This window comes from Centropristis striata, chromosome 7 (genome assembly GCF_030273125.1).
Source record: "Centropristis striata isolate RG_2023a ecotype Rhode Island chromosome 7, C.striata_1.0, whole genome shotgun sequence".
In the NCBI taxonomy this organism is placed as follows: Eukaryota; Metazoa; Chordata; class Actinopteri; order Perciformes; family Serranidae; genus Centropristis; species Centropristis striata.
In genome coordinates this window covers 16,714,853-16,725,631 of record NC_081523.1, presented here as the reverse complement: position 1 = coordinate 16,725,631, position 10,779 = coordinate 16,714,853, and the positions used below count along the sequence as shown (strand labels likewise).

General features: G+C 39.5%; 1 protein-coding gene across 1 annotated transcript; it reads left to right on the top strand.

The window, feature by feature from the left end:
• The first annotated feature begins 2,290 nt into the window (after positions 1-2,290).
• LOC131975039 (aldehyde dehydrogenase 1A1-like) lies at positions 2,291-10,241 on the top strand. Its single transcript, XM_059337568.1, has 14 exons — positions 2,291-2,414; positions 3,421-3,593; positions 4,670-4,774; positions 4,868-5,008; positions 5,093-5,222; positions 6,034-6,095; positions 6,338-6,466; positions 6,650-6,763; positions 7,016-7,118; positions 8,012-8,196; positions 8,287-8,451; positions 8,571-8,728; positions 8,895-8,969; positions 9,729-10,241. Exons 1-14 carry the CDS (start codon positions 2,354-2,356, stop codon positions 9,799-9,801), a joined length of 1,674 nt encoding a protein of 557 aa, XP_059193551.1. The 5' UTR covers positions 2,291-2,353; the 3' UTR covers positions 9,802-10,241.
• Positions 10,242-10,779: the final 538 nt, after the last annotated feature.

The following is a 10,779-nucleotide window of genomic DNA, read 5'->3' as shown; positions in this document are numbered from 1 at the left end:
CCCATTATCCCTCTTTTCATGCCCGAATTACCTCCTCCTCCAGAGTTCTCTCACTATCTCTCGCTCTCCATCTTTCATCCCTTTTATTCTCCTTTCTTTCTCACTCTCCATCGAACCGTCAATTTAGCTCAGGCTCAACTGTTGGACACCCGGTGCTGTCAGGCCGAGCAACAGCTCCTTTGACCCGGTGGTCCACGTCCTCTCCAGGCCTGAGGCGGTCCGGTCTTGTCATTAGCTCTGGCAGACAGAGCCGAGACACACACTGACTCTGTGGAGCCAGACTGAGTGGTGAAGTGTCTAGAAGAAGAACATGTTGCTCATATTCAAACATGAACAGAGACTCGTATTACAGCCCTAACACAATGCCAAAAACCTGAGCTCAACATGTGGCGAAACTAAACACACGCCATCTCCCTGATAATAAAGCTGTAAGATTGATCATAAATTAATACCTGTTATAAAAAAAAAATATTGGCAACATTGGGGTGCATAGCTTCTCAGTGTTCCAGCATTCACAACATAGCACAAGCTCCAAGTCAACTGAGTGAAAAAATGGAGCGATACACATCAGTATGGGAAGATGTTTTTTTGCAACACTCCCCAACTACAATTCTGCTGATCTTTTCATTGCTTAACAAAGGTTAATTACAGAGACTTTGTTGTCCCCAGTGATAATTCTCAAAGCGATGTGTGTATTTCCAGACAGCCAAGATTAAAATAGGCGCACCAGACAAAGTTATGTGACCACATTGTTCCTGGGAGACAGTGAAACAGCAGGAGGCCTCTTATCAAAGCAAACATCTTCCCAATTATGTTTGCTGCCTGGTAGATGGGCCAGTGAGTCCTCTGCATGTACTGCATGTAGACACAGCACAGTTCAGTTGAAACAACAAGAGCAATGCAACAAGTGAGACTGAGAAGTTTAAATATTTGGCCTTCGTCAAAAAGCAGCTTTTTAATGCTTCAACTTCGATGTTAGTTTGGAGTTTTGTTTGTTTGCTTTGATCAGACTTGGAATTCCATTATTAGATGTTTGTCATCTATTTCAATGGGGAAACACTAACAGTTAAGTAAATAAAATTAGATTACCCAATAATGTTAATTAATAATGTTGAAGTCTGCAGTTAAATCAAATCAATCAAATCAAATCAAAATTACTTTATTTATCCCCGAGGGGAAATTCAGTTAGTCTGGTAGAATCTCTTGAAGGGTATGGCCAAAAATCTGACAGCAGTTGTTCCATTAAATTTTAAGTGTTGTAATCATGATAAACTGAGTATTAGTTTTTCATGACTTTATCATCATTGTCACTAATAAATACCATGATTTTTGGCAGTGTATTCACCATTTGTTGCTGATGAATCATTCGTCTTTTTAATATAGCTATATAAGCTTTTTCTAGCTAGTATTGATAATTGAAATGGAGTCCAAAATGATTATCTAATTTGCATTTAAAGTGTTTCCAAATGTATAAACAGAAATTGATACAAATGGGAAATAGTAATTATATTATTATGAATGAGTGACAAGGTCACCACTTTATTTAAAGGTCCACAAACATGATGAAGTTGTGAAAAAAACATGTTTAGTTAATCACATGTTTAGTTAATCAGAACTGCAACACAGAATACACTGCTTTAACTGACACATTAACTGCAGAGTTAAATATGAAGAACATATTTAGACATGCAATGAACATTGCATTCATTAAGGTACTCTGAACTTGTGCATGAGGTATTATCAATTCTAGGCATTCCTGATTTGATTTGATTAAATTAACTATACATAACCTAATTCATGATTTGTCCTGAGTTACATCATGCATGAATTAATGCACATTATTGGAAGTAGGAGCACCTTAAAAGACACAAATAGAGCAGTAAAGTGGGTGATTTAGTAGGAAAAATTAAAGAGGGGCAAAAGCAAAGGCCTGTGCTTGCAAGATATTAAGCCTGTCACTATTGATCGGGCTACTTAATAAAAGAAAAGTCTGTCATCACCAAAAGTAATGAGCTAAAAAGTATACAGTTCCTGCAACATCATACATGTATAAAAAGAAAGTATAAATGAGCAATAAATACATTTTAGGCTGAAGTTAAAAACACTTACCGTGCACTGTAATGTCGTCAAGAAAGTGAGCGGTGCGCGCGCCTGCCTCGCGGGGCACGTGGGGTAAACTGGGATTGGTTCCGTCTGAACGGTGATTAGACCCTCAGAGGACGGAGGAGGACTCCCGGTGCGCCGGTACGTGATGCTGCCGTTCCTCTGTCTCCTAGCGCGGAGTGCTGCAGGTATATAAAGCTGCTCGGCGGCTCTCTGGTCCACTGACGGTGAGGAGGCAGACAGCTGCAACATGCCTGTGACCGGAGCGGGAATCCACCAGACTGGAGGCAAACCAGCAGCAGCCACTACAGGTAACACAACTTTTATTTAACACTTCTTACTAATGAAGCTGTCATAGCCTTCAATTAACAATATTATACGGTGTAGTGGAAATAAAAGACTATTTCTTAAGATGTGTGCAAACTAAGCACGGAGAGGCAGCATATAATTACTAAAATGTTTTATTCCATAGGAGAATAAACTTCTCTCTTTGGAGCTTTATTTTCCTTTAATTAGGTTCCTATACTTTTAATTCTGATGTTTTTATGCAGTTTTTTCTTTCTTTTTCTGCATTATGCTGTATGTGTAGTTAATCATGCAGGGAAACTGGCCAACATGTAATCTATCAAGAAAAAGTTATTTTTATTTCCTAGGATATTTTTTAAATTGTAACATAAATTATTAAAAATAGCATTTATGATACAAAGTACAGGTCAAAAACAAACTGACCACAGCTGATTATAATGTTTTAAATGGAGTTGGACCATTATTAATGTCCTTTAAATAAAGAATGAATTAAAATACTAAGTGCAGGTTTATCCAGATTACAGAAAACATTTAATTAATGTTTACTATGAATGCATGTAATATTCTTTATAACCTCTTTTTTATCATGCACTTATTCACTGTTTCTCACAGTTGAACTATATCATAATCATAATCATGAACAAAGCTTAGCTTAGTTTTCTGGTGAAGGACACCTCTGCAGTGTCTGCATCATGCTGTCTGCCCAAATGAGGTCAGTCCAGTCCACAGCTCAGAGCCGGCCCGACTTTACGGTGCCAGCCATAACCCTTGACCCCGTGGTGTTACCCTGCTGACAATGCCAGTGCCTCATTTGGCACAGCTTCTCTCCAGCGGGTTGGGATGGCAACTTACACACAGGGTTATGAGGAAAGACGAAGGAAGTTTTTCCCACTCAATGATCCTGATATTAACTTTCACACACACACTCATGCAATACAGTGTATGGGTAAACACACATGCATGCACGCAAACAAGCTTGAATGGACAGTGGCTTCCGTGTGTCTTTTTCAGAGGCGAAGCATGCCAACATGAACTCCCAGTCCGACAACGGCCACCAGCAGCAGTCTGATATCGGCTGCAACCACCAGGGTCCAAACCAGAACCACAAACAACAGCATGCAGACGGACCTGAGATGCAGGCCCTGCCAATGCCGATCCCAGACCCCCCTATTCAGTACACTAAGGTAAGCTGCATCCAACAGTCGACAGTTGAGGAAATCAGGAAGAAATCACGACTAAGCTGCAGTTTAGGTCAGATTTTTTGTTCCTGGAGGACAATTTAGCTCATAACTACAACCCATGGGGTGCACAGAATTCCTAATAGTTTACCAATAAGACACTCAGGATTTAGGGATTTTGTAAAAACTTGGAAATCTATGTCATAACTTTGGAATTGGGTGCAGATACATCTACTGCAGAGTGATCTTTGTTGGTGTTTTACATCAGAAAGTCAAGTCTTGGTTACAATTTTGAGTAACAAATTGTAAACAGATGTTAAAAATTGCATATTTTGATGGTTTTGATATAGATATATTCTTAATTATTATTGCCATGCAACAGTTTTGGTCGTAATTTGGTGGTAATTTATACTTTAACTTTATTCTATTCTATTTTTGTATTGGGGTTGTGCTGCTGCTGGAAGTGAAATTCTTTGATTAATAAGTTTCTATCTATCTATCCACCCATCCATCCATCCATCCATCTATCTAACTGGTTTGGTAAAGCATGGTAGCTCAGTTCCAACTTTTTTTTTTCCATAGTGGGGCAATTGTCTAACTGTGTTGTTGTCTTAATAGGCAGATTGTAAGTTTTATCATCTGGTCTGTATTTGCTCTTTAATATGGCATTGTGTACCATGGATAATTTAGTACCTGTATTTATGGTTTGTGCCAAAGATGTGAATGAAAAACATGGTGTGTTGGCTCGTTATTAGAGGAGAGTGGAAATGTGGTTTAACAAGATGAAACAAGATGAATATGGGAAAGTATTTACTGGTCTTTTATCAGGGGAAGGTTATTACCTGAAATGACTCCACAAGCTTTACAGCATGCAGATGCATCTCATAAAAGCTATCAGAGCAGGGAACAGGGAGCCTGTTATTAATTCTATCAGGCTGAGAAGAGCTGAGACATTAGCGCTGTGTGGTTAGGACCGTCTTTGATGTGCCCAGAGACACCGACCAGGGAGATACCACTTAAAGAAAAACGTACTTAAAGAATATTTTTCTGTGCGTGTGATTCTTTTCCAACTCTCCTCTCAGTTGTTCATCAATAATGAGTGGCATGAGTCCTGCAGCGGGAGGAAGATTCCTGTGTGTGATCCGGCCACAGGGAGTCTGCTGTGTGAAGTGGAGGAGGCTGATGCAGTGAGTATAATATACATCACCAATCTATTTTTACCCACATTCAAAGTTTTTCCTGATCTGAATCGAGGTTTTAAGGACTTGAACCTCTTGTAGGAAGACGTGGACAAAGCAGTGAGGAGTGCCAGAGCCGCCTTCCAGATGGGCTCACCGTGGCGGTCCATGGACGCCTCAGACCGAGGTCAACTACTCAACAGACTTGCTGACTTAGTGGAGAGAGATCGGCTACTACTGGCAGTGAGAAACACGAACACATTCGACTGGTTTATTACATTAAAGTAATACCACTTCTATATTAATAACTGTGCTTTTTATTTCCAGACACTAGAGGCTCTGGACTCTGGCAAAGTGTTTCTCATGGCGTATTTTGTGGATTTGATGGCAACAATCAAAACCTTGAGATATTATGGAGGCTGGGCCGACAAGATTCACGGCAAAACAATCCCTGTAGGCAAGTAACATTTTTTTGAAATGGCCGACAAACACTCGTGATTAAAGATATTGCCTTGTGTGACAATAATGTTTTAACATAAAAACACTGGATTAACTGAATCAAACACAAAATGACGTAAAATGAAAACAATTTCAGAGATGCAAAACAAGCACAGATAAACGAAAAAATATAAAATGACCAAAAGGAGGTGCAAAAAGACTTAAAAGAGATGTTAAATGACCACAAAGACAAACAAAAAGAACACACAGAACTGTAAGATGACTAATAAATAGATGGTAGAGCGACTACTTTCCATTAAAAAAGCCGCTAAAAAGCTAAGTGGGCTCTTTACAGTAACATGTTCCAAATAATACTTCAAGAGAATCCATGAAGTTCAGATGCGTTAAAGTGGTTTATTATGCAAAGAAAAAATTAAACTGACAAGCAGTTGTTATATGACAAAAAATAAAACAAATGTAACATAGGAATAAGAAGTTGATGCAAAACTTGATCAAAAGAGCATTCAAAGTGTCGGTCCAGAGACGGTCAACAAAAAAGAGAGCCTACACTCACCCTCTTTATTCTACCTCCCACCATACAACTGGGCAGGTAAGTAAGGTGAAACCACACTCCTGGTCCATCACCGGAAGTGACATAAACCAAACAGAAGTGTGCAGCCTAACAAAATAAACAACAAAGGCAAAAATACACATTTTGGCTTCTACAGATGGAAAACAGTCTTACAGTTGCAGAATGACTAAAAGTAGACTATCCGAGACACAGTGTGCACAAAGCTATGAAAAATGAACAATGCTTTTTTCTTTTTCAGATGGAGAGTATTTTACTTACACGCGACATGAGCCCATAGGAGTATGTGGCCAGATCATCCCTGTGAGTAGGAAACATAATTCTGAGAGACTGTGTACACAACACTTAATAGCGAATGTTTAATGTTAAATGATTAGTTTATCCAGGGACTATAAAAACTGTAATAAGAACCAGACTATTTAGTAAATCTGCTTGTACCTGCTGCAAAGGAAATACACGATTAAGTATTTGTAATGGTTATTAGATTATGAATTATACTTACATAATTTTACGAGCTCCTCACTTTCATCAATTTTGGTCCACAGTGGAACTTCCCAGTGATGATGTTTGCGTGGAAGATTGCTCCGGCTCTGTGCTGTGGCAACACTGTAGTCATCAAACCTGCTGAACAGACTCCATTATCAGCCCTGCACATGGCTGCACTCATCAAAGAGGTACTTGGATTAATACTGATCCCCGCAACAATGACACAGCAACAGTGAACATGTGGGCAAAATCCATAAAGCTCAGAAATTACATAGACCTACCACCATAGCTGTAAATGTAGAACAATTGCTCCAAGGTTATTTTAAGTTAAAGATGAGCATGTGTCTCTCCATCTGTGTCTCTGTATTCAGGCTGGGTTTCCTCCAGGAGTGGTGAACGTGTTGCCAGGTTATGGTCAGACAGCAGGCTGCGCCATTTCACACCACATGGACATCGACAAAGTAGCCTTCACCGGATCTACTGCTGTTAGTATCTGCTGAAATTTAAAGCACATTAAGCTTCTCTTCTCTTCTCTTCTCTTCTCTTCTCTTCTCTTCTCTTCTCTTCTCTTCTCTTCTCTTCTCTTCTCTTCTCTTCTCTTCTCTTCTCTGCTCTGCTCTGCTCAGCTCTTCCCTTCCCTTCCCTTCTCTTCTCTTCCTATGCTTCTGCTGCATTTTGTATTGCCTCTTTCACTGTAATGTCACTGTGTATCTCACAATTATTTCATTTATTGCCAGGTGGGGAAGCTCATCCAGAAGGCTGCAGGTGACAGCAACTTGAAAAGAGTTACACTTGAACTTGGCGGGAAAAACCCAAACATCGTCTTTGCTGACTGTGACTGTGAGTAATAACACTGATTGGAATACTTTGTAGATACTTTTCTCTTACCTTCCCTGTGTGTTACTTTACACTGTGTATGTACTGTATACCTGCGCAACTCCAAACCATGTCCTAATGCTGGTCAAAAGTAGTCATTAATGGCACTGGTAGCAACTTATGCTCAAACAGCCACTTCAATGTAAAACTATTTTTTTGAGCCTGTTATCTCAGAAATGCCCTGAGGGAATTTTTTCAGAGTTGGCACAACATCCACTTGAACTAAAGGATGAATTGATTTCATTTTTGGAGGTCAAAGGTCAAGCTCACTGTGACCTCACACACCACGTTTATGGCCATAATTCAAAATTTTACTCAAATATCCAACAGGATTAAATGATAAAGTGATGATGTTTAATATCAAGCTGCCAGGGACAGCACCAAACTTTGAAGCCAATTGGCTATGGTGGCCAAACAGTGTAATTACACGTTCTGGGCCCTTCAGATAATGCAATGGGGCCCAAAAAAAGGCTTGTATTGTGAGAGCTGCTGCAAATCTGAAAAAAGGGTACATCAGCTTCCCAGTATGCTTAACACTTAAATAGCACTTATTTAAAAAATTAGGTCCTAAAAGTTGTTCACAAATAGCCAAAAACAGAGTTATGTTCCTCCCTTCATTTATGTGAATGCGAAGGAGTCTGTGGAGGCTGGGGGGCGGGTTAAAAGAAACGCTAGCATGCTTGATGTGGGCCCCACAGTGGCAGATAATCTGGGTAATTTTATACACATAAATCAAACTTTTTTGGCTTTCTGCATCACTGAGCAACTTTCATAAGAATGGAAAGGGCTCCACCTCAAACTCTGCATCCAGTTCTCTTTATAGATCCGTGTTTTATATGTGAACATCTGTCTTGCAGTAGAGTACGCAGTGGAGCAGGCCCACAGTGGTCTGTTCTTTAACCAGGGCCAGTGCTGTCTGGCTGGATCCAGGGTGTTTGTAGAAGAACCGATCTATGAGGAGTTTGTCCACCGCAGTGTGGAGAAGGCCAGAGGGAAAGTCCTGGGAAACCCATTAATGCCAGGAGTCGACCAAGGACCACAGGTATGGTGCACTTCTTCTTAACTGCAAACATTTTCTCTGTACATTTACATGTACAGAGAAAATCTGATTTGAGCTCTCTGTGTTCTGCAGATTGACCAGAAGCAGTTTGATAAGATAATGGAGCTGATAGAGAGCGGGAAGAGGGAGGGAGCCACGCTGGAGTGTGGGGGGTCTGCATGGGGCCAGCAGGGACTTTTCATCCAACCCACAGTCTTCTCAAATGTCACAGATGACATGCGCATCGCCAAAGAAGAGGTACTGTGTCCTAAAACACACACCTGCACGGACACAATCATTCTCCTTATTCTACTTCTGAATTTCCTCATGTAAGCTTTTCTCTCCTGCCACAACATTTCCCTCGTTCACTCTGTCAGATTTTTGGTCCAGTGCAGCAGATCATGTGTTTCCGTAGCGTCCATGAAGTCATCCAGAGAGCCAACGCCACACACTACGGCCTGGCAGCAGGAGTGTTCACCAACGACATCGACAAAGCGCTGACAGTCTCCTCTGCTCTGCAGGCTGGCATGGTCTGGTAGGGATCAAATCCTCTAAAATTCATCTTCAGCAGTTCAGGGTTGGTTGCTCCAATAGTAAATCTGCAAATCTTCACAGAAACCTTCCTTTAATAAGTATTAGCTGTTTCCATTTTGCTGTATTGTAATGGCTTGTGTAAGGTGACAGTGTTGTTTTCTGTACAGGGTGAACTGCTACAATGCCATGAGTGCTCAGTGTCCCTTTGGTGGCTTCAAGATGTCAGGAAACGGGAGGGAACTGTGAGTAATATGATTGTTTGTTCTCTAAGGTTTAGCATGGCTGGTGCTCAAGGTCTAGGTTTGGACACAATAAAGTCAGAGGTTCTTCAACAATAGAAAACAAGCACACACAAATAATTTAAATGATGTTTTCTTCATTTATATACATGTATAGCATCTAGCACCGGAAGGTCATAAAAAAACAAGTGCATTATTTTACAAATAAAATTTACAAATAAAATTTGTAATTTTTATTTTACAAATAAAATTAAAATCCAGTCCTGAATGAAAATTCAGGACTGGAGTTGGTGAAAGTGGAAAGTTATATTAATATATATATATATATATATATATATATATATATATATAAACTCTGAGGTGTTTGAGGGACATTTTGTCGACCAGAGTAGTGTCTGCAAGCTTCTTCACAAGCTGCACGCAACCCTAAGAAACATCCATCAAGGAGGCAAAGCAGCTTGATGCTTAACAGGCAAAATCTGGGACAAAAAACTCACTAAAGCTTGTTAAGCTCGGTTCCGTGAGATAAACTCAGGAACCGAGACACGCTGACATTGTCGGCTAGAGGATGAAGTCTAGTGCTTTGTCCATATCCTCAGTGCCAGAGGAAATGTTGCCCCTGCTGGTTGTACTGTCGTACTTGTAGCAATGCAACCTGACTTACTGCATGAAAAGTGGGATTTGCGGCAGTTATCGTCCCTGTAGATCCATGTTGCTCATGTAATTTTCTTTACATAATCAGTGGTTCTTTATTAATTTCAGGGGGGAATACGCTCTTCAGGAGTACACCGAGGTCAAGGCAGTCACCATCAAAATCTCCCAGAAGAACTCATAATATCACATCACAGGACTGACTTCTTTGCGTCTTTTTAATTTTCTGCCACCTCACGGCTTCACAGCTCACACGTTTTGCAATAATCAAATACTTCTGAACATTTACTCCAATTTCTCCTGAGATATAACTATTTTTTCAACTTCTTATCAATGTCGTGTCTCTGTGACAACATTATTTCTCTAGTGTACCCTCTCAGATGTATTTAACAGTTTAGTGGACAGCATGTTCTCTGTAGTCTGTTATGTGTACGTTAGCTTAAGAGATCCTGTTTCTGTTAAGCAGTAGCGACTAAAATAGCACTTTGCCAGAGAAGAATTATTTTAATAGATGTCATACAAAAAAATAGAAAGATTTTAAACACTATTTACAGGGATTTCCAAATGAAATCAATAAATCTGTTGACCCATATAAAGAACCAGTAAACCTTACACTGATTGCAATGCAGTAAAGATAGTCTTTTTTTTTTTACATTTTGTTGTAGTATTATTAGTAATACAGACAAACATTTACATCTGTGTTCTTTAACTTTACACACACATTTTGGGATTTGTCTGTGGAGGATGTAAGTAATGTGCCATTGGAATAATAATAATAATAATAATAATAATAATTGACTTTTTCTGTGGTTTGGCATGTTTAAGATACCAGTTATTAGGGCTGGACCGAATGTCTTTTTTTCCTTTTTTTACATTCAAAGCTTCTTCTGAGGTTTTCAAATTCTAATGTAAAATTAGAATTTAAATGTCAACGTTTTAAATTTAGTTTTGAACTGTTCGTACAGTGAAGTGCCATAAGTTAGTATGCTTTTCATTGAGGGGAAACGTTTCTGGCAATAACTTTATGTGTATTTATTGTTTTTCTAAAAGGGAGGGAGTTATCTGTCAATTTCATCTAAAGAATCATCTAAATATATGATTGTTTTAGTGGCACACTCCATATAGAGTGACTTCGGGCCTTTTGTCAAATCCAACTCTTCCC